This window comes from Coenobita brevimanus, chromosome 83 (assembly GCF_032717465.1).
Source record: "Coenobita brevimanus isolate Jiangsu-jjx chromosome 83, ASM3271746v2, whole genome shotgun sequence".
In the NCBI taxonomy this organism is placed as follows: domain Eukaryota; kingdom Metazoa; phylum Arthropoda; class Malacostraca; order Decapoda; family Coenobitidae; genus Coenobita; species Coenobita brevimanus.
The window spans coordinates 2,521,031-2,544,787 of NC_137036.1; the positions used below are offsets into that span (position 1 = coordinate 2,521,031).

The following is a 23,757-nucleotide window of genomic DNA, read 5'->3' on the forward strand; positions in this document are numbered from 1 at the left end:
CTAGCTTTTTTTTTTTTTCATGTGAGGAAGAAGGAACCAAAGGCAACGAGCCCGCAAAACTGTTCCTTCCAAGAGAAAAACAAAATACAAGAGAGAGCCGAATTCAAGATCCGATCATTTCGAGATGCCTGGAGACACTGCGTTTGAAAGACTGGAGATCATAGGAAGCAGGAAATACAGACAGAGGGAGACAGTTCCAGAGTTGACCTGTTGCATAAATGAAGGACTGGGAGTAACGGTTAACTCTTGCATTAGAGAGTTGGGCAGAAAAGGGATGAGAGTTTGCTGCTAGACGGGTGCTACGTGCCCATCATAGAGGTGGAGGAATGCAAGCAGACAGTTCAGAGGAGCAGTGACCATTGAAGTAGCGATAGAAAAGAGACAAAGATCCAACAGTGTGGTGAAGAGACAGAGGTTGAAGGGAGTCAGTAAGAGGAGGAGAGTTAATTAGGTAAAAAGCCTTTGATCTACCCTATTGAGAAGAGCTGTATGTGGGGAGCCTCCTGACACATGAGAGTTGTACTCCACGCAGGGGCAGATAAAACCCCTGTATAGAGTCAACAATTGTGCAGGGGTAAAGAAAGAACGGAGTCGGCTTAGCACACCTAATCTCTTGGAAGCTGTTGATAGATAGATAGGCTTAATAGCATCTTTTCCCTAGTAACTAATTTATTTTGCATAGAAGGCCCTTTGGCACATCTTCCTTCATGGGATTAAGGCATCTGGCTATAGATGGATTGATTGGTTAATTGATAGATAGATAGATATAGACAAGATTGAGGAAATGGCTGTGTACAGTACTGTATCTGGGAGGATGTTTGTTGTACAGTAATTTGTTCACCTTAACTTGGCCGAGATATTTATCCTTTTGCTGCTGATTTCTTAATATTTGATGTAGTTTGGTCGCAGAAAGAAAGACAAGGCGACATTGTTATGATGGCATGTTTTTATGACCAGCAAATTATATGAGTGTTAATCTATTGTTGCAGCTCAGCATTCAAGAGAGAGAGGACAATTTAGGCCAAGTTAAAGTGGAAAGAAAATAACAAACTTAGGCTCTTAAACTGCCGTATACACAAGTGGTGGTGCTGGAGTGGCTTGCATTCATCAGTTGTACCAATATAGTGGGTGGGTCCTCTGCCTGGCTACACACACACACACACACACACACACACTCTCTCTCTCTCTCTCTCTCTCCCTTTCTCTCCCTCTCCACCCCCCCCTCCCCCCGGAAAGTGGATGGTGGAACACAGGAAATGGGCAGCCTCAACGCATTCATCATATTGTTTGCCTATGAGTCCTACACTATAATATTTCTCTCACACTGCACTGGTATGTGACACTGTGTTGCTTCAGATGAAATGGGAGGAGGTCAATATGGCGTGGCCTCGGGGATAAGAAACTGAATAGAGAGGCTGATAGAGATTGAGCAGCATGGAGAGCCGCTGTAAGGTGCTCAGGGCCGAAACATGCAAGCTGATTGAAGCCTTTGTAAATGAAAATGCGATGAAAGAAAACGGTTCATTTGTTTTAGTCTTCCACTCCCCTCAGTGACATGTAAACGTTATGGTGTTTTAAACTGGTCATGTCGAGAGGATGGAGAGTGAGAGACTAATGAGGGGAGTGTATTTGAGTGAGAGGGAGGGGGAGGCCAAGGATGAAATGGAGGGATGGAGTGGAGAGGTATATGAGGGGGGTGTGAGCTGGGAGCAGGGCAGCGAATTGGTGGGGGACAGGGCGACATGGAGGCGATTTTTTTGTGGCCACCCCTTACGGGATTAACCCTTTAACCGCGGGTATTGTTTTGGTCTGACTGTCCTCTCCCGCGGGTGTTTCAGCCAAATGTAAACAAACCTTTAAACCTTAATAACTCTGCACAGAATAAAGCTAGAGAAAAAAATAAGGTACCATTAGAAAGTACTAACCTTCAGCTTTCCATTGATGTAGGTTTCATGACTTTGTTGACTTTCACAGGACGGGCAGTGCTGTTAGAAGTGAGGGGTGTAAAATCACTATTTTTCGCTCAGACACCATTACCTTCGCTCATACACCATTACCAAATGCCAACCTCATTTTGATAATAATACTATAAACATATATGAACACTGCACATACGATAAACACCCACTCTGTGTTCACTGAGGCAGGTAAAAGGCACTGTAATTACCCGCACTTCACTGCCACATCAGCGGTGTTGTAATCACTATTTTTCGCTCACACACCATTACCAAATGCCAACCTCATTCTGATAATAATACTATAAACATATATGAACACTGCACATACGATAAACGCCCACTCTGTGTTCACTGAGGCAGGTAAAAGGCACTGTAATTGCCTGCACTTCACTGCCATATCAGTGGTGTTGTAATCACTATTTTTCGCTCACACACCATTACCAAATGCCAACCTCATTCTGATAATAATACTATAAACATATATGAACACTGCACATACGATAAACACCCACTCTGTGTTCACTAAGGCAGGTAAAAGGCACTGTAATTGCCTGCACTTCACTATCACATCAGCAGTGTTGTCACTCACACAGCTGGACAGATACTGATGCGTGTTTGGTCTGGGGTGGGGTGGGGGGCCCAGGGGGTGGGAGGTGGGGCCCCAGGGGGGGGAAGAGGGAGGTGGGGGTCGGCTGGAGTGAAAGAACTTAATAGCTACTCTCCCTTGAAACAATTGGCGCACGGAAAAAACGCGGGGTATTCAAAATATTCACAAACATTCGAGAATGACACCCGCGGTTTGGTCCAGTTTTTGCAGCGTCATTCTGGAATGACACCCGCGGTTAAAGGGTTAAGGCGTCTGGCAATATATAGATAGAATAGAAATTGACCCAAGCCATCCGTTTGTCTGTCCATCCATCACTTAGTCCTCCATTGCTCCATTTAGACATTTAAAGCCACAATGACCAATTGCACACATCAACCTTCCTTGGACCTAAACCCTGATACATTCTTTTCTTTCACCCTGTAGTGGGAGGGGAGCATCAGGGTATAATTCTGGGTAAACTTATAGTCTGTTTGGAGAAGCACATATCTGTCTATTTAGAGCCTGTTATTTTAATACATTTTGTCTGTCTATCTGTCTGTTTATCCATTCATCCATTTATCTATCTATCTATCTATCTATCTATATGTATTGGATATCTCCCCCTGAACCACCGCTGGACCTGAATCCAAACACATTTTCTTCTTTGCAGCGGTGTGTGAGCGTTGTGGTGCAATTGGAGTCAAACACGCTTTCTATGGGAAGGAGCGCAAGTTCTGCAGCCTCTCCTGTGCGCGAGGGCCCCTTCCACCCCCTCCACACAACCACCAGACCACAGACCTACAACAAGAAGCAGCAGAGGCAACTGATGACACAGCACTGAAGGTCAGTATGTGTTTAATTTGGCCTCATTCTGTTATTCCTTTCTATACCACAGATACTGTATTCTAACTTGACAAAGATCCCTAACCCTTTTATTCCAGTTGATGGCCAGGTGTAGTCAGACTGGAAGGTTGCTTAGACTAGTAACCAAGGAGACTCATCGCTACCTCATAACTAAGGCTCATTGAATGTCATACAACCCTGACACCTCGCACTTTCATAACATCACAGGCCATATTCTCTCTATCTGTCTAGCAATCTATTGTATATGTTGCCAGATGCCTCAGTCCTGTAAGGAGTGACCGAAGTAAAATCTCCTCCATGCCCCTTTATCCTCTGCCACTTGGCTGCCTTCCCTACTATAGTCACGGCACACGACTCTGAGGTTGTTATTATCGTACCCTGGCAACCTATCTCTCAGCAGCGCGTCCAGTTTCGTAACATATGATAACCGTATCATAAAATTATGCTCGAATATTTTTATACACGAATATATTTTAAACAAATCACAAACATATCATATTACATACAAAATCAAAAGCACTGTTGAGGGGTAGGTTGCCAGGGCACGATAATTACAACAGAGTCACGCGCCACGACTATACTCATTGCTACCCTCCCTCATATCTCTCCACACTGTCCATCCATTTTGTCCAAGGTCTCCACCTCCATCTCACTAACATACACTCTTCCAGTCAGTCTCTCAATGTCCATCTTCTCCACATAGCCAGAACATCTCAGAGCATTTTTCCTAACACTCTTGGTCACATCCACATCAACACCACAACACTCCTTTGCTACTTCATTTGTTAATCTCCATGTGACTCACACTTGAAGTAGTGAATCTGTTGGCATTTTTTTGTGGTTTCTGTGTATTCCTTTATTCTCTTCTGTATCACCATCTAACCCTTTTCCATATTGGCATTTCATTTTGTTATAATCTTAGTCCAGGAGGCCCAGGCATCACACATCACCACACACAATCACATCACAAAAAGGCCAATTGGTGTATTTTTGACTCCTGTGATTCTCCATCTGTATTGTCCAAACTAAGTGTCAGGAGATGTGTACGACCTGAGGGAACACCTGTTGCTACTACCACGGTCCTTTTATCTTACCTTCATCCAGATTTTTGTCCTGTTGCATCATGTTTTTTGAAGCTCAGTGGCAGAACAAGACAATACCATGACTACATCCTTTACATAGCACTTCTTCATGATGAGCATTGACCTCCAGTGTTATGCTTTTCTACAATTCAGTATTCAAGATGGAGGGATGGCAGTTTTTGGCCAAGTTAGGCTCTCTGTTAGCTTGGTATTGTTTTTTCTTGGGGGAACAACCATGTGGGCTCCTGGTCTTTGGTTCCTTCTTCGCTGCATTAAAAAAAAAAAAAAAAAAAAGAGGAGAAAGGGTATAGGACTAGTGCTACAACGGTTATTCTTACTGCTGCAGGGTACGACAGGGCAGACAGCAGTATCAATGAGCAAAGAATCAAGCAGCCCTCTGAAACCGAGCCATCCTGTCTCCTCCCAGCCTCCCCCTTCCTCCCTCGATCCTGCTCCTCTCTCCACCCTCGATCCCTCACCCTCCCTCACCCCGTCTCTTGCTCCCACCCCCCTTGCCTCCCCTACCTACCTCCCTCCTCCTGAGTCTACTGTCGATCTGGAGGGGTCCTTCTCCTGGGCGTCAACATACCTTGATGATCAAAATTTCAACGCTGTTCCTGTCAGTTGCTTCAAACATGTAAGTAAGAGAGAGAGAGAGTGTGTGTGTGTGTGTGTGTGTGTGTGTGTGTGTGTGTGTGTGTGTGTGTGTGTGTGCAATGACAGAGGACATGTTTGGGAAGTGTTTAGGTGGTTGCAGCCATCAGAGGTGTTCTTTGTCTCATTTTGTTATTGCATCCTCCAGAGATCCTCCAGAGTTTTGCTGAGTTGTTATATTATTATTATTATTATTATTATTAATATTATTTTTCCTACTGGAGATGGTAGAGAGAGTTTTCATCAACCCATTCACTGTAGAGGTCTGTCCTAAGTTTAATAAAATCATCAAGGAGACAGCAAGACTAAAAAAATAAAACATGTCCCTGGAGTGGAAAGATGAAGCAGATTGGTTAGTTTCTGCCAAAATTTTGAAGCTGATTGGAGAACGTTACTGTATTTTGGCTTAACATGACTGACGATGATGGTAAAGAAGCACCCGAAGTGGAAAGAAGAATAGTGAAACTGACAGGAAGGATGGGAGAAATAGGAAGAGCAGGGCTGGCACAGAAAGAGAATGAGAAGGGTGAAGGAAGAAGTAGGCAACAGTGCATCAAGTGAATGGATGCTGTTTGCCACCACCTACCTCTTGTTAAAAGTGGTAAGTGGAATGAAACTTTTGAGGCATCCATAGCTGTGAGCAAAAGTTGAATGATACTCTCTGGCCTTTGTTTCCTTCTTCCTTGCATTAAAAAAAAAAAAAAAGAATGAAAATTGTTAGCTTCATAAACTGTTTCTGAGGGACAGTTTGATAGCAGTATGAAGTACTCAGAATGAACACATCTTGAATTTGGCTCTCTGTTATCTGTTTTTGTTTTTTCTTGGAGGGAACAATTTTGCAGACTTCTGGCCTTTGGTTCCTTCTTCCATGCATTAAAGAAGAAAAAGAAAGTGAAGGAAGGATATGTGTGGCATTACGGGAGGAATGACAAATGAGGACGGCAAGACACTTCTGGCGTACGACTGTTGCTGGGATGTATGTTAGTGATTGGCTTTTCCTGGTAATTATTGATAATTTGCCACTTGTCTTCAGGCGCCCATGAGTGAGTGTTGGGAGCAGATGAGTGCCGGGATGAAGGTGGAAGTGGGCTGTGGATCGGAAGCAGTTACGAAGGATGCCTTCTGGGTGGCTACTGTTGTCAGCATAGCAGGTAAGAAGGAGGGGAGATACTGCTATTGTTTTGTAGGAATATACTATACATTCTGTGTGTGTGAGAGTGAGAGAGAGTGACAGAGAGAGCATAGGTTAGGTTAGAGAAAGGGAGAGGAATAGGGTTATGTGTATAGTGAAAGTACAGGCAAAGAGACATGGGGGGAGGGTAAATTTCAATAGAGGGGAAGGATGGGGAGGGAAATACAGTGTGGCTGCAGAGATGAACGATGTAGGGTTGGGCAGGAGGGTAGAGAAAAAGGTGGGGAATAGGGGGATGGGGCAGTGGGGAGGGAGGAGTGAGGAGCTGCTGGATAGTTAGTTGTAGTATATAACTGTAGTTCCATAGGCTCATCTGAATGTGCACTGAGCGGTTATCCTGGGCCTGTACCCTTGTCAGTTAAGTTTACTAACACCTCTTCCTAAGTGATTTATTTATCTTACCACTCCATGCTGTCTTCTTCTGTGTTACGTAAGTTATTCTAACATGCCATACTCTGCCTAAATAACATACAAAACAGTATTACCAGATATATTAGGAAGAGGTGTTAGGGAGGTTCCTTAACCACCAAGAATACAGGTGTTGGTGCTGTCATGTGAAGGTGTTCCTGTCCAGCACTAGATATACCTTATTGTGGAGGCATAGCTTGGGTTGTTTCCCTGTCAGTCACATTTATCAGTCAGACATGAGGTACAAATCCAAGGTGTACTAGTGGGGTTTGGACGTTACAGAAGAAACCAATACGAACTTCACTTGTGTTCTGTTCTATTTGTTTTAATTATTTTATTGATTTCTGTATTTATTACCTTAGGAAATTGGTTACTGAAAGGGTTGTATGCATCCTTCATTAACTCTTTCACTTCCAGGGAGGTCTTTAAGGTGAATAAAGTTTGCTAGAAAAAAAGTTATGCATATGAGGGCTGACTGGACTTTATTGCTCACATTATGCCACACGGGTGAGTCAGGCTGATCACTCACTAAATGTAGGTATTGTTTTTTAGCCTAGCCCTGTACCTGTACACTCCTGGTGGGGCAAGAAAAGAATTGGATGATACTACAGACACATGAGTACTTAATCTTGCCACCTTCAAGTGATGAGTAAAGTTTGTCCGTCTTTACTAGGCAGGGTACAAGGAATTTTCTCTCTTTCCTTTCCCCTCCCTGACCTTCCCCTGGTCTGCATAGCCTGTTCATGTTTATTTATCAGGGTATAAGGCCAAGCTGCGATTTGAGGGTTTTGTAGACGACGACTCCAAGGACTTCTGGGTGGATCTGTGTTCTGAGGAGGTTCACCCTGTGGGCTGGTGTGCCACGCAGGGCCGGCCCCTCATCCCTCCCCGCAGCATCCAGCACAAGTACCGGGACTGGAAGGAGTTTCTCATGAGGCGGCTTACTGGAGCACGAACCCTGCCCACCAACTTTGTGTCCAGGGTTGTTGAGAGTCAGAAGTCAAGGTTTAGGTGAGTACCGGACATCACTAACCTATGTCATTGAGAGTCAGAAGTCATGGTTAGGTGAGTTCTGGACATCACTCCAATCAGACAGGTATCCATAACCTCCTCTCACTCAGTTGATGGCCGGGTGTACTCAGACTGGAGGGTTGTTTTGACTAGTAACCAAAGAGACTTTGTGCAATCACAGCTTAGTATTCAAGTGGTGGCCCAGTTCCATCGGGTGAAAACAAACCATCAGGAGTTTATTTATTGTAACCCTTTGAGCCTGCAAATCTTGTTCATTTTTTTTTTTTTTCTTCTGAGTCTCGTATTTGGCTTGGAGAGATTTTGAAGTGGATGGTATGTTATGAGGATGTACTGAGGATGAGGAGGATAGTGGTGATGATGATGAGGGAGGGAGGAGGATAGTGAGTGGTGATGATGATGATGATGAAAGGGAGGAGGAGGAGGAGGTAGAGGATAGTGTTAGTGGTGATGATATGATGATGATGATGAGGAGGAAGAGGAGGGGGAGGAGGATGGTGATAGTGGTGATGATGATATGATGATGATGAGGAGGAGGAGGGGTAGTGGTGATGATGATTAGGGAGGATAGTGATAGAGGTGATGATGATGATGAGGGGGGGATAGTGATAGTGGTGATAATGATGATGAAAGTGATGGTGGTGGTGATGATGATGAGGAGGATAGTGATGATGATGATGAGGAGGAGGAGGAGGTAGAGGATAATGTTAGTGGTGATGATATGATGATGAGGAGGAGGATGGTGGTGATGGTGATGAGTGTGATGACTATTTATTTATGTCTATGTAATTGATTTTTTCAGACCCGGTTTAAATGTGGAGGTTGTGGACAAAAACCGAATTGCTCAGATGCGCGTTGCCACGGTGACAGAGGTGGTGGGGAAGAGGCTGCATCTGCGCTACCACGGGGCCCCACAGGATGACAATGGTGAGTTTTTTTTTTTTTATAAGGAAGAAGGAACCAAAGGCCAGGAGTTAGGGTGTAAGGGGGTGCTTGTGTGGCCTGGTTGGGGTTTGCTGCAGGTTTAACATCGTATAACATCTTTTTTACCTCGTTAAACATCTTTTCACCTCATTTAACATCTTTTTTACCTCGTTTAACATCTTTTCACCTCATTTAACATCTCTTTTACCTCGTTAAACATCTTTTCACCTCATTTAACATCTTTTTTGCCTCGTTTAACATCTTTTCACCTCATTTAACATCTCTTTTACCTCGTTAAACATCTTTTCACCTCATTCAACATTCACGTCATTTAATTTTCACCTCCTTTAACACCTCACCATTGTATCTACAGGTGTCATTTTTGCTGTTAGGCACCACAGGGTGTGGTTAGTGTGTCAATGAATCTCCATGTGAGGGGCAGTTGGGGTTGGTATATACATAAGGGATTTCTTGATGTTAGGCTTTATTGCACACTTAACCCTTCAAGCACCAGCCCAAATTAAAATATTTTGTGCACCCAGGACCAGCCAATGTTGGCATTTTGAGTTTTTACCAGAAACCTGTCCCACATTAGTGGTTATTCAAGAAAAACACTGTCTTAGCACTTACTGAGGTTGTTATGTAATCCTGACTCAAACTCCTCACCTGAAGATTCCACACCATCCTCAGAGGTAATGCCTAGGTCTTGGAGCATTTCCAAGGCCTCAACAGTGGGAATGGAAGCTTTGTAAAGGCTGTGTTGTGGGTCGGAGCTCAGCATGTTCTCACTGGCAGGATGCAGAAAGCATACAAGCAGGTACTGTGCAGGTGTTCATGAGTACCACATGGGTGGCAGGAGAAGGTGCCAGTTACTGATTAACATGACAAAGCTATCTGAATGCTTACATCGTGAATATTTCCCGCATAGGAGGCCTGTGTAGCAAAAAAATCTTGAAATTTCCTTGAACATCTATTAGCTGTTGTTGGTCCCTCATGCACAAAAAATTTGGACAGCTCCCAGCTGTCGTTGGTACTGAGAGGGCTGACCCAGCCTGGTCAGCCTCCATCCTCACATTCCCATGTACTTATTTACCCTGTCCATCCACCTTCTTGGCCCACCATGTCTCCACCCACCTACAAGCTCACCCACATGTATAAATTTCACCATGGGATGATGATGGTTCTGTCTGTCTATCCATCTACTTGAATTTCACCAGATGCCTTAATCCCATAAGGGGTTGCCACAAACAGATCACCTCCTTGTCACCCTGTCTCCCACCATTTTGCTGCCCTCCCCCCAGCTCATGCCCCCCTCTCTCATATACCTCTCCACTCCATCCCATCTTTGGTCACCCCCTCCCTCTTCCCCCTTCCACCCCACCCACATACAGTTTCCCCATTAGTGTCAGACTCCATCCTCCTCATGGCCATATTGTTACTTTATACATAGGGATTTGCATATAAGAGGTAGGTAGGGTTTATTGCTCAGTTTTCATAACCCAGGCTACAGGCTGTATTGGTAAGTTTACACATGGGAGTTTGCCCGCTTGGTTAACCCTGCCTCACCCCAGTTTGAGACACCATACAGTATACTTTTTTAACCACAGGATGGCCAGTTAACCTGTGGATTGTGCAATTACCTTTTTTTATCCCATCCTGTAGTGTGCAAAAAATTTAGAAAAAAAGTATTTTTTTTAGTTTTTGTTTATTATAAACTTGAAGGCGTCTGGCAATAGAAGATAAACATCCAGGGCATCACAATCCCTCTCTCTCTCTCTCTCTCTCTCCGTCTTTGTTTAGGGTCATGTGTAAGTTTATGTAGGGGAGTAGCGAAAAAATGAATAAAAAAATGAAAATAATGTGTTTTTATTATGAACTTGAAGATAAATATCCAGGGCATCATTTGGTGAAAAGAAAAAAATCTCTCTCTCCGTCTTTGCATAGCGCCATGCATAAGTTTGCATAGGGGTGGGGTAGTTAACGGTGATGCACGGCCAGCGCAGCCTGAACTGTGGCTCGCAGTCCACGGGTTAAGTCTCTTGCAACCATGGCAGTGTTAAAAATAGTGGGTTTGGTCCAGCAGTATTGAGTGTGGGAATGGACCAGCAGTATTAAGCGTAGGAGTGGTCCAGCAATAGTAAAACATGTGGTGGTGGTCCAGTTCCATGAGGTAAAGACAAACGAATCATTTTTCAGGGTTCTGGTGCCACGAGGACGCTCCGATCATCCACCCGGTTGGCTGGTCGCGTGAGGTGGGTCATGAAATTGTCGCCAGCCAGTCCTACCACGAGAAGTGCATCCGTGGCACCTACGAGCCCAACGATGCACCTCCTGATTTGTTTACACTCGCACCTTCACCTGCCTACCTTCGCAACCCCAAGATTCCATTTTCCGAGGGCATGAAGCTTGAGGCTATAGACCCGCTGAATTTGTCTGCTATTTGTGTGGCCACTGTTATGAAGGTGAGAATATAAGTTCCAAGGGTTGTAATTGAGCCATTTCACTGTCTTTCTTGCTGTCTGAACCCCATCTCATATGATCTGTAGGTAGGAAAAGAGGTAGGATGATGATGATGAGGAGGGTGATGATGATGATGATGATGATGATGATGATGGAGAGGAGAAAGAGGAGGATGGTGGTGATGATGAGAATGATGATGATGATGATGAGGATGATGAGGATGATGATGATGATGATGATGATGATGATGAGGAGGAGGATATTGATGATGATGATGATGATGATGAGGAGGAGGATGGTGGTGATGATGATGATGATGATGATGAGGAGAAGGATGGTGATGGGGATGATGATGATGATGATGAAGAGGAGGATGGTGATGATGATGAAGAGGAGGATGGTGATGATGATGAGAATGGTGATGATGATGGTGATTGTCAGTCTTTCTTAAAATAGGTATCAAAGAACAGTTACCTAATGATCAGCTACAAGATTGACAGCTCATGTTCAGACTAGTGTGATCTATCTATCTATATCTATCTATCATCATTTAACAAGTCCCAAGGAACAGCTTTATAATGATCCGGATAGACAGCAACAAGAAAGACATGTTCAGCTAAGTACCACATTCTCTCTCTCCCTCTCTTGCTCTCTCTCTGTCCCTTTCAGCTCATATCCCTTTGTGCTTTTTGACAATATAGGAGAGTACTATGGCTGTACACCCTTTCAATAGCACTTTTTCATGAGTAGCACCATATTACAGTGCTCATCTGGTATTACAACGCACCGTGGTTGGACAGACGGCAATTTTAGGCCAAGTAAAGTGAACAGAGTATAGTAATTACATTGTTAAAACAGGCCCTGAAATTCAAAGTGCCAATTGATTTAGGGAGATGTCCGTAAGAACTGCAATGTCTGTTCAGCCTTTATCTATCTGTATATCTGTCTGTTTATCTATCTATCTATTTCTCTCTCTCCATATTATATCTGTCTCTTTATCTATGTATTCTTATCTGTTAACTGTATCTACCTGTCTCTACCTCTCTATCAACAGGTCCTCAAGAACAACTACCTGATGATCCGGATAGACAGCTACGAGAACGACAACACGTGCTCGGACTGGTTCTGCTACCACGCCACCTCGCCTTGCATCTTTCCGGCCGGCTTCTGCGACATGCACGGAATCACCCTCACGCCCCCCAGAGGCTTTGAGGGACAATTCTCGTGGTTCTCCTACCTCAAAAGGACACAGGCCACTGCTGCTCCACCTGCACTGTTTAATAGGGTGAGGCAGATTGCACTGTGTAGTAGGGTGAGGGAGATAGCCGTGTGTAATAGGGTGTGAGATTGCACTGTTTAATAGGGTGAGGGAGATGCACTGTGTAATAGGGTGAGGGAGATTGCAGTGTGTAGTAGGGTGAGGGAGATAGTGCTGTGTAGTAGGGTGAGAGAGATTGCACTGTTTAATAGGGTGAGAGAGATCGCAGTGTGTAGTAGGGTGAATGAGATCGCAGTGTGTAGTAGGGTTAGGCACATCGCATTGTGTAATAGGGTGAGGCAGATCGCAGTGTGTAATAGGGTGAGGCAGAGTGCAGTGTGTAGTAGGGTGAGGGAGATATAGGCCAGTAAACCACAAAACCAACCCTTACGTGTTCCCTACGTGTCAGCAAGCGGGTTGGCATAGGGTTAGTGCCCCTCCCTGTAAAACAACTAATTTGGAGACAAATGACCACCCCTTAAGGGATTATGGTGCCTGGCTATAGATAGATAGGTAGAGAGAAAGTAGAGGCAGCCCTTATGTGGTATGGAAAAAGAGGGTGGAACAGTATATTAGTAAAAGACAAGGAAGAGGAGTGTTTGAGAGAGTGAGAGTGATGTGTGTGAGGATAAGGCAGCCTGGAGGTGTTTTTTATTGTACCCAGGAGAGGGCAAGATGCAGGATATGATGATGATGATGATGATGATGTGTGAGAGTGAATTAGAGATAGAGTGTATGATCTTGTCTGTGCATGTGTGTAGTTCTGCTTCAAGAATCATGTGCATTCTTCAATAGGGTAGGCACAGAAAGAGATAGGGAATGAATGAATGAATGAATGGTGATGATTGCTGCTAATGCTGATGCTTTGTTTATGTATTGCAGGAGGTGGTAAGTCATGGGTTTGAGGAGGGTATGGCCTTAGAATCTGCTGATCTTATGGACCCACGCCTGGTGTGTGTGGCAACGGTGAAGCAGGTGAAAGGCCGATTGCTGAAGGTGCATTTTGACGGCTGGGAGAGCGACTTTGACCAATGGATTGATTACCAGTCGCCGGATATCTACCCTGTTGGATGGTGTGACATGTCGGGGTACAGGCTGGAGGGCCCGAAGTCTCAGGGTGTGTCAAGTATAATTCATTCACCTTACCCTGGCTCAGATTTTCCTTGTTCTACAGCTTATTTCATGTACCTCAGTGGCAGAAGACAAGGCTGTAGCTTTAGATCCTTGCCATAGCACTCCTTCATGACTAGCACTGTATTCATTGTGTAGATCCCCGCCATAGCACTCCTTCATGACTAGTATTGTATTCATAGTGTTATTCTGTTAAAATGCAACTTTTCAAGATGGTGATGGCAGTTTGAGGCCATGTTAAAATGAAAAGAGTCTAGTGGATTTTTTACCAGCCATGGGAATTCTGCTCTGTTGGATGGGATGAGGCTGGAGGGCCCAGAGTCACAGGTTTGGTAGTGTTGTAGCCGCCTGCAGACACTTGACCAGGTCCTTGTATATTCAGGTAATTTAATCGAGAATCCAGATTATTATTGCGGATTTTTTGTGTCAGCCAGAGGTGGTTAATGTTTTCATCGTGGCCAGGGTCTCTATTCTCGTCCGTTAAGAAGTACCTCTGACACCTCTTCGTAAGTGATTTATATTGCTTATAACACCTTGTTGTCCTCGTCTGTGTTCCTTAACTTCTTCTCATGTCGCCACACTCTGCATAAATGACATATGAAACGATACTAGCCAGCCATGTCCAAAAACAAAGCAATAAGGAAGAGGTGTCAGGGAGCTTCTTTACCTGACAAGAACACAAACAGATTTTAATCGTCTGTTCTGCCATAGAGGTACAAGGTCTGGAGTGGGGTTCCCAAATGGATGGGGGGAATTTGGATTGTCCATGAGGGGGGGTGGTAAACAGATACAGTACATCCCCATAGTTCGCAAGTTCTAAGTATGCGATCCCCCTTGTACGCGAGGACATTTTTTTTTTTTTTTTAATGTATTTTTTTATTAGTACGCAAATTGAACTCCTTGTAAGCGAGACAGAGAGCGAAGAGTGGCCCAAATCTGGAGTTATCCCGAGTACGCGACATTGCCCCCCCTAAAAGCAATAACGGGTAAAGGTGAGCAGCCATATTCTTGTTGGTTAAGCCATATCCTTGTTGATTTACGTAGTAAAGCCATAATCTTGTTGGTGTACTTTATAGTTTCCCTGTATAGTACAATACTTAGGTCTGAAAGGCGTCTCAAGGGTTGCCCATGAAGGGGGGTGCTGCCCATATGTAATTTTTCCCATAAGTTTATGTATTCACAGTACGCGAATTCCTAGTACGCTACGTCCTCTGCCGCCCATATAGGTGTGTACTAGGGGGATGTACTGTACAGCCCAAATTACCAAAGTAGCCTTGCTGATGGGCTATTGATGACATTTATTTTATGGTCAGATAACCTTTTGGCTTTTTATTTGTGCTTTTTAAGAGTATGGTCAGAATTTTAGTCCTCGGAAAATCATCATGCTTCATAAAAAGTATAAAGTATCTAAAACATTCCTGTAACTTTGTAAAGCTGTCCTTAATACCACTACATTTCATGCTGTTATGCGTTAAGAGTTACTGTTAAATAAAGTTGAATAACTGTAAAATGAAGTTTTTAAAAATAACTCCCAAAATGGGAAAATTCCCTCATCTGGGAGTTGGGGGGAGGGGAAACTACTGATGCTTTTTGGGCAAGAGTTGAGAGTGACCAGGGAAAGTGTGGGAACCTGTAATGTAGAGGTACTATAGTGTGTTACTGGTAGAGATGTGGCATAGAATAGATCAAGGTGTAAGAATGATGTCAGGTGAACCTGTCTGACCCATGCTAAATGGAAAGCAAACAGAACAGCACAGAGAGAGAGAGAGATACAGAGGATAAGGTAGCGTGGAGGCAATTCTGTCATGGCCATTGCCTGTTTGGGTTCCAGGAGGTAGCAAGACATCGATGGTGATAAAAGGAAACTGAAAATGGTTTTGTATTGTTTATAAAGGCTCCAACATGCTTGCATGCAGCAGCCTTGGTCACCTAATGGTGGCTTTCCATGCTGCTTGTGATGCAGTAGAATTTATATAATTGTCCTAGGAGCCAGAGAGTGAGTCATTGTATAGAGCCAGAGAGTGTTAATAGTTGATGTTTTGTTTCAGTTATTGCACCTCTGGTGCAAAAAAGGAAAGTAAAGGGCAGAAGTAAATATCGTAAAACTGGTCTGCGAGGCCGACCACTTGGCAGCCGAAAGCTGGTGAAGGGTGGCACTGTGGTGGCGGCCCAGTCACCTACCCCGCCCACGCCAACACCCACACCAGCCACACAGGTACCACACGGATAAAGGCACTACACTGTTCTTAAGTTGACATGGCTTTGATTTTTGTCCTTTTGCAGGTTATTTCACAGAACTCAATTGCAGAAAAAGACAGTTCTGTGTCCGTGCATGCGCTGCATAGCATTTCTTTGTGACTAGCCTCATAGTCTAGTGTTAAATCTGTTACTTCAACTCAGCATTCAACATGGAGAGGTGGCAGGTGTAGGCCAAGTTAGAGATACATTACAACTGATCCATGGGTGAGAGATGGATGTTTTAAATCAGGTTAAAAGAAAAATTTGTGGGGATTTGTACATATCATATAAGGTATTTAATATAAATTTTTCATACTAGTCCCAGTCAGCCGGGGCAAGATTCCTCAAGGATGAGGAGATGGCAGTTTAGGGTCAATTTAAAAGATTATTGAGAGTTTTCTTCATCATGAGTGTGTTATTTTATTATTGTTACACTATTATTATTTATTGTTTTTAGCAGTAGTACTAGTACTGTAGTAGTGGTAGTAATAGTAGTAGTGTAGTGTTGGTAGTAGTAGTAGTAATTGTAGTAGTGGCAGTAGTGCAATAATTGTTTGAATTTGCCTCCAGGCCAGCCAGGTTAAGAAGCCTCGAGGACGACCACCTAAGGACAAGGGTCAGCACTTCACCTCCGAGTACCTGGACACACAGCCCATTGGCAAAGCAAATGAGGAAACACACAAGCTTGGTGAGTGTGTAGTCACTGTTTGTATGTTACATGCCTTGAGTACTGGGCTTGTATTGCCTCCTGTCCAATATTTCAACTATTCAACTTTTCCTTGTTGAAAGTATGGATATTCTTAGCACACTTTTATGTAATGAGCTCCATCTAGCTGTATAGTAAGTTCCCAGATTTTGACAGCATTTGGTACTGCTAAAACCTCACCAGATTTAAGTCACCCAAATTTAACTGGACCTCTAATGTAGAGAAATATTGTACATTGGTGCTGAGGGTGGTTGGTGACAAGACAAACAGTTATGTTTAATTTCCTATTCTAACTCCTTTTTTCAAACAAGAAAACATCCATCCATCCATCATCCAATCCTTTGCTGCCCCATCAGGAGTGTAGGTGCCCAGGGCAGGCATGGGGCGATTACAGGGGTATTGTAATTGATTACGATTACTTTGCAAACTTCAGATTATGATTATGATTATGATTACAGTAAAAGAGTAATCGATTACGATTACATAAGAAGTGCTCATGATTACAGTCATGATTATGTGTACTGTTATGCACTATATAATTATGAGCACGTTTCTTTTATACTTGACATTGATTAAATAAATAGCTGAAGTTAGTTTTGAAAAACAAAAACATCGTCCAGTAATATAAAACTGATATTTTCTAGGTATATAGATCTTATATGTAAATCATTTTAATAAGAATTGCCTGCATAAGGAAGAACATAGTGTTAAGCTCTGCAGAACCTGTGGTGACTGTTACTCGGATAATAATATACTGGTACTGTATAGTGCCATGTCCAGTAAGTTGTTCCTTTATTTTTTTGCCAATTTGCAATACAAATGTGTTTTAATAATTCAAGCACCAAGACTTTTCTTCACTTTGTCCTTAACCCTTTCATTCTATTAACTTTTCTACCAATTGACATCTTCCCAGGTGATATCACTCTGGCTTAGGTAGGATATTATATGGAAGCTTCTCAGTGATAACCTACAATTCACTTGTGTTTTCATATTACTTATGGACTTCTATGGTGTATATTTGACTGTTTGACACTGAACTACAGTATTTTATTCTTGACGAGGATTTGTGGAAGAATAACTTATCTGGGGCCTTGTAATTGTAAAAGTAACCATGAATACGATTCCAATATGAGAGTAATCGATTACGATTGTGATTAATTTGAAAAAAATGCCTAAGTAATCGATTATGATTACACAAAAGTCTGTAATGGATTACAATCGATTACGATTACAGATTACGATTACCCCATGTCTGGCCCAGGTCTAGGCAAGTTGGTCCTGACATTTAAGAAAAACGATCTGAACAAAATTATAGCGTACCATTTCTACTTCCTCTGTTTCAGTATACTGGTATTTTCAAATGAATAATTGCATTGCCATTGGATTCTTAAAAACATAATGAAGAAGTCATGTTGTGTCAGTTCGTATCGTTTCGTTTCGTTTCGTTTTTAAAGGCTCCAACATGCTTGCATGCGTCGGCCTTGGTCACCTAATGGCGGCTGTCCATGCTGCACGATCCATTGCAGCCTCCCTGTTCAGTCCCTTAACCCTGAGATCACACTTAATGACTTCGTCCCATGTCTTTCTCGGTCTACCTCTCATAACCCCACCCCGAATATTAACACTTCTCACCTTCCTCACCCAATTATCATCCCCCATCCTCTCCACATGCCCAAACCATCTCAATCTACCTCTCCTCATCACAACACCAATACACTCCAGTCCCATCCTACCTCTCAACTCTTCCATTGTAAACCCAGCCCCCCCCAGACCTTGGACGCAGGGAGGCACTACACATCCACCTCATCATTGTCATTTCTGTACGTCTGAGCCTGTGAATACTGCCCAGGTCTCTCTACCATACAGCATTACACTCCTAACATGCTGCATGCAAAGACCCCTTAGCACGTAGGGAGAGTCCTATCAATGTTAGGAGAAGCAACAGCTCCCTGAACTTCTTCCAACCATTTCTCACCCTAGCTACAGAGCTGTCAGTGGTATAAAATATTAAAGCCGCCATGAGTCCATCAGCTGGAGCATACAGACACCTCACAGCCGCCACTTTCATCAGTGTCCGATCACCAGTTTGTGTGGTTGTATCTCTGCCTCTTGTAATTTTTAGTCATTGTACATTATCTTCTTTTATGCTGGCCCTTGTTGCCAAGCATTATTATTTTCTGTGAGACATGGGCTAGGTAATCCAGTTAGTTTTTTTTAATTCATTCCTCCTTGAAATCAGTTGTTTATCACTAGGTTAGGCTCATTTATCCTGGTTTGTGTCTGAAAGCACATAAATACATTTTGTTGTAAAGGAACAAATGCACAGAATGCACATAGCTTGTACCTGCACAACTGTTCACTCAGTGCCATTGTTGCATTCACTCTCCAAGTTACATTGCCTGTAAATGATGCAATATACAATATATCTCAGTTACGGCAGAGGCTCGAGTGTATGTTCCAGCATGCCACATCTGGATAGCCAGTTGTTGGATCTTATGTACTCTGTTCTTGTGTTGTTTTGGTGTGGGCTACATTGCCACTGAGGCAGCTTAATTTTTAACTGAAAGGATACACAAATGCACACAGCTGGTAACTGCACAACCATCACTCAGTGTCTTATTTGTCTTGGCCTTATTTATTTGTGTGTGTGTGTGTGTGTGTGTGTGTGTCTGTGTGTGTGTGTGTGTGTGTGTGTGTGTGTGTATAATGCAAATGTATGTATGTACTCCCGTAGATGGTGGTTTAGACAGAAAATGCATTGTGTGAATCACATGTGAGGCTGTCTGATATGTGTGTGTGTGTGTGTGTGTGTGTGTGTGTGTGTTCACTGTATGTTTGTTCTCTCTCAGATGGTGGTTTAGAAGAAGAAAACAATACATGTGAATCACGCTTGAGACGGAGTCAGGCGAAGAGAGATGCGCGCCGGTCACCTCGCAGTGGGGTGGGGGGCCCTGTACCCTCCCACACCGCCCATCAACACTCCACCAAGACCTTACCCCTTCGAACCACACGTGCACGAACACTGCCAACTCTCTACACAAATTCAGATGACGAACTCTCAGGTAAATGCAGTACATGGACTTGGATGACACACGCAGTTTTTGGAACATAGAAAGTTGACAAAATGGCGAATGAATGGCAGTGTGGACCATTTAGTTGGGCAAGTTTTGGTACTTTCTGGCTCTGTGGATCCTGCATCACCTCAGCCTTGGGTGGCAAAGGAGGTGTGGATGAGGATGATAGGTCACTGTTTTGTTGTTAATAAAATAATAATTTATTCATCATCATATTGATCTTATATTTTTTTTATCATTTTGATAATTGTAATTGTCATCATAATCTCTCCTTTTTCTTCTCATTCTTGTCTTCCTCCTCCTCCTCCTCCTCACCATCGTCATAGTTGGTGGCAGTGGCAGTAGTGATGTTAGTGGTGGCACTGGTGATGGTGTCAGGATCAGAAAATATTCTGATTGGCAACAATTCAAAGACACTGAATCAGGGATAATATCGGTATCAATACGTGTGCCAGACGTACAGTAGTTTTCAAATCGGCAAAGAATTGTTTTGAGGGGATGGGATTCTGACATAATTGCAGTCATTCCCAAGTTGTGACTGACTTGGTTTTAGAAGGAAGACAAAGGTAGTGTAGTATCAGTCCATATCACCTGCAGATTTTAGTTACAAGAGAAAGAAATTATCATTGGTTATGTCATTTTCTGCAAAAAGGACCTGATAAGGGCGAGAAACCCTATGTCTAGTTCCTCCTGCAAAACCACATCTTAAGTTCTGTCTGTCTACCTATAGCCATATGTGAGGTGGCCACAAACAAATCACATCCATGTCACCCTGCCCCCTGCCATTTCGCTGCCCTCCCCACAGCTCAGACTCCCAGTTACAACAGGGAATTGATTGATGAGAATACCACCGGGGCGTTGGCAGTTGGAGGGAAATTTGACAAAGCTTTTCACACATTTTTTATTCTTTATTCTCAGCAGTTTTGACACCTGGTCCATTAAAAACAGCACCTATACCATGGCCAGCCTCAGGAGGGGGATTTCTGAAGAGGAAGTGTGGCGTCTTTTTTATACATGTATGTAAAGTTTGAACAAAAAAGAAAAGAAAAAGAAAGAAAAAGGTTTTGATGTGTTCTTTGCAGGTAGTTTAAATTTTCCTGTAATGGTGGTAATGGTTGATGGAGAGGACATAACTGGTTGGCATCATTTTCTCAAACCATAAAATTTCCAGCACTGGTGGTTGTGGTTGGTGGAGAGGGATGCCTTCAGGTGATGGCACTGATATAACTGGTTGGCATCACTCTCTCAACTCAGTCCCCATCACCAGAAAGGAGGATGGTGGACTACAGGGAAGGGGTTTTGTCAAGAAAGACTTTGTAATAACTTGTAGAGAAGTTTTGTTGTTTAGTTGTCACTTGATTCTTGTAGTAGGAATTAAAGATGAATACAGTGAGTTGATCTTAATTTATTGTCTTCAGAGAAAATCGGAAGTTGAGCAGTGTATGTATTACAGAGACTGAATACACTCAGTAAGTCTAGTTGGACCCCTCTTCTTGTTCACTCTCTCCACTACCTGTCGGTTCTAATGCTAGCCTCCTGCTGAGCTCTGCTTCCTCAATTCTGGTGTAGCAGGGGTCGTGTCACGTGTGTTACACTGTGGTTGGAATGTTCTAGAAACCTGTGTGTGAGTATGTGTGTATGTGTGTGTATGGTCACTAGGCGCTGTCGTGTGCCTATAAAGCATTCCTTGAGTTAAGAGTGTGTAAGCATGTTTAGCATTGCTCGATTCTCGCAGACACAATACCTTCTCATCATCTGACTTGCTGCTTCTATCTGTCTCTCTATCTATCTATTTATCTATTTATCTATTATGATTTGTAATTATAATATGGAGTCCTAACAACTTTGCCTTGCAGTCTGCCAGGATGACATCTAATTGAATCAGGCACCACAACAACAACAGTAGCAGCAACTGTTGATGGCTGGAGGGCCTGTTGTAATGAATGTTTTGTTATTGTGTTACAGATGAGACGTCATCAGGTGTTGCCTCCCTGGATGGCAATGAAAGTTCCCGTGAGCCTTGGGATGTGGAGGAACAGTCATGTGATCCTACCAGCAAAACGCCTTCCCCTCCGCTTCACCTGCCACCCCTCACACCACTCTCCCTTGCCTACTCAGCTACAACCACCACCACCACCACAACCACCACCACCAACTCACAAGGAGCAGAGTCCACCCAGGAGTCAAGTAGTAGGAGTGGGACTGGGGAGAGAGTCGAGTCTGTAACAAAGTCATCAAGCTTAGAAAAATCATCAAGTGTAGATCCTTCACAGACTGGTAGCCCTACCAGTGTCAGTCAGTCAGCTTCTTCAACGGCCAGTAAAAGTACAGGGGGTTCCCTTTCATCAGTTAAAAATACTGAATCAACATTGAAAACTAGTGAATCGTCTGGGAAAAGTACCGAGAGCACCCCATCAGTCTCAGTTTCAGGCACAACGACTTTATGTGATGTGGCTGCAACAAGGAACGGAAATCAGGGAAACCATCAGCAGGAGCAGCAGGACCCATCATCAGCTACGGTACGACCCCACGTCCCCCAAGTCTCCTCCACCTCAACCACAAACACCGCCACCGCAGACACCAAAGCTGTGGGCGGTCCGTACATCCCAAGGCTAATCGACGGCCCGCTGAAGGACGGCTCAAAGGTCCAGCCTAAAGTTTGGAAACCTGAGGACGTGGCAGAGTTCCTTAAGACTAACGACTGTGGGGCGTACTGTGAAAACTTTGTGGCGCAGGTCAGTAACTATTTTGCATTTACTGTAGCCTGGCAATAATATAACTATAATGCATTTGCTCCCACCGGACAAACATCCCTAACCCCTTCCAGCTCGTGAGATGACCAGGTGTAGTCAGTTTGGTGGGTTGGTTTGACTAGTAACCATGGAGGCTCACTCTTACTTCATGAGTGACCGTCAAAGTTCATGCAACACAGCTATTTCCATCACCAACCGTAGTTCTTTTTCTACTGTAGTTCTTTTTCCTCAACTTGACACATATTTGTCCTTTTCCAGCTGAGTGTCTGTAGCTAACTGGCAGAATAAGACAATAATACAACTGTGCATTATATATGTAACATTTTATCATAATGCACCACAGTCTGTAGTTCTTTCATCTTTACCTGGCCCAGAACTTTACCATTTTTAGCCTCGTGTGTGACTCAATGGCAGAACAAAGCAGTAGTAAGGTTTGACGGTCATTCCATAACACTTTCACAACTAGCATTATATTTAGTGTCGGTCTTGTTGCAGCTTAGCATGTAATGTGGAGAGGTGGCAGTTTTAGTGTAAACCTAACTAAACCTTATCCAACCAAGCCTACCCCTGTCTCTCCCAGCATAGCATAACCTAAATCAACCTAAACCAGCCTGAAGCAAGTTTGGCATATCTGATCCACAAGGAACATGGATGAATCAACACTGTTCTACCTGACTCAGACGTAACCCAACCTAACCTACAGTTCCAAACCTAATCCTACTAAACCTAATCTAACCTTCCTTTCCCACACAGAACATAGATGGATTAAAGCTGGTTCGTGTGAGTCAGAAGGAAGTGATGGGATTAACAGGCATGAAAGTTAGATAATTCCTCGCCTAACCAAACTAAATCTAACCCTTCTTTCCCACACAGAACATAGATGGATCAAAGCTGCTTCGTTTGAGTCAGAAGGAAGTGATGGGATTAACAGGCATGAAAGTTGGACCTTCTCTCAAGATCCACGACTTGGTTCAACAGCTGCTAGCACTGGTCTCGCCGGCCCAGGCACGATACCAGGCCACACTCATGAAACGTGCCCTGTCCTTCACGTAAAGTTGACTCAAGGTAGTGGCAATGTAGGGGAGAGATGCCCAGTACTGAAATGTAGCTGCACGTTCCTTTAGAGTTGACTGAAGGTAGCAAGAGTTAATATCTTCATCATCATCATCATCATCATCATCATCGTCATTATCATCATCCAGACCTGTATTTCTCATCTAAGGGTAGGGTTCAGAAAAATATGTCTTAATAGTAGATACCAGGCTGCATTTGAGAAGTGCACCCTGTCATTCACATATAGTACAGTTGTCTCATGGTTATACATATATAGGAAAGATACACACACACACACACACACACACACACACACACAAATGCAGTCATGCACACACTCACTCACTGTCTCTTGTCTTTGGCTTTACTATGAGAGCCTTTGTTCTC

The 23,757-nt window shown here is 43.5% G+C and overlaps 1 protein-coding gene across 1 annotated transcript in view; it reads left to right on the forward strand.

Annotated features, from left to right (window-relative positions):
• The window catches only part of LOC145409822 (uncharacterized), a 39,250-nt gene extending 15,880 nt beyond the window's left edge, over positions 1–23,370 (forward strand). Inside the window, exons 5-17 of the mRNA XM_080280130.1 lie at positions 3,215–3,395; positions 4,881–5,127; positions 6,178–6,295; positions 7,503–7,755; positions 8,576–8,700; positions 10,894–11,159; positions 12,212–12,442; positions 13,298–13,532; positions 15,595–15,761; positions 16,355–16,472; positions 19,352–19,552; positions 21,530–22,299; positions 23,191–23,370. Coding sequence (XP_080136256.1) covers positions 3,215–3,395; positions 4,881–5,127; positions 6,178–6,295; positions 7,503–7,755; positions 8,576–8,700; positions 10,894–11,159; positions 12,212–12,442; positions 13,298–13,532; positions 15,595–15,761; positions 16,355–16,472; positions 19,352–19,552; positions 21,530–22,299; positions 23,191–23,370 — 3,092 coding nt within the window. The remainder of the gene's footprint in view (positions 1–3,214; positions 3,396–4,880; positions 5,128–6,177; positions 6,296–7,502; positions 7,756–8,575; positions 8,701–10,893; positions 11,160–12,211; positions 12,443–13,297; positions 13,533–15,594; positions 15,762–16,354; positions 16,473–19,351; positions 19,553–21,529; positions 22,300–23,190) is intronic.
• The last annotated feature ends 387 nt before the right edge of the window (positions 23,371–23,757 follow it).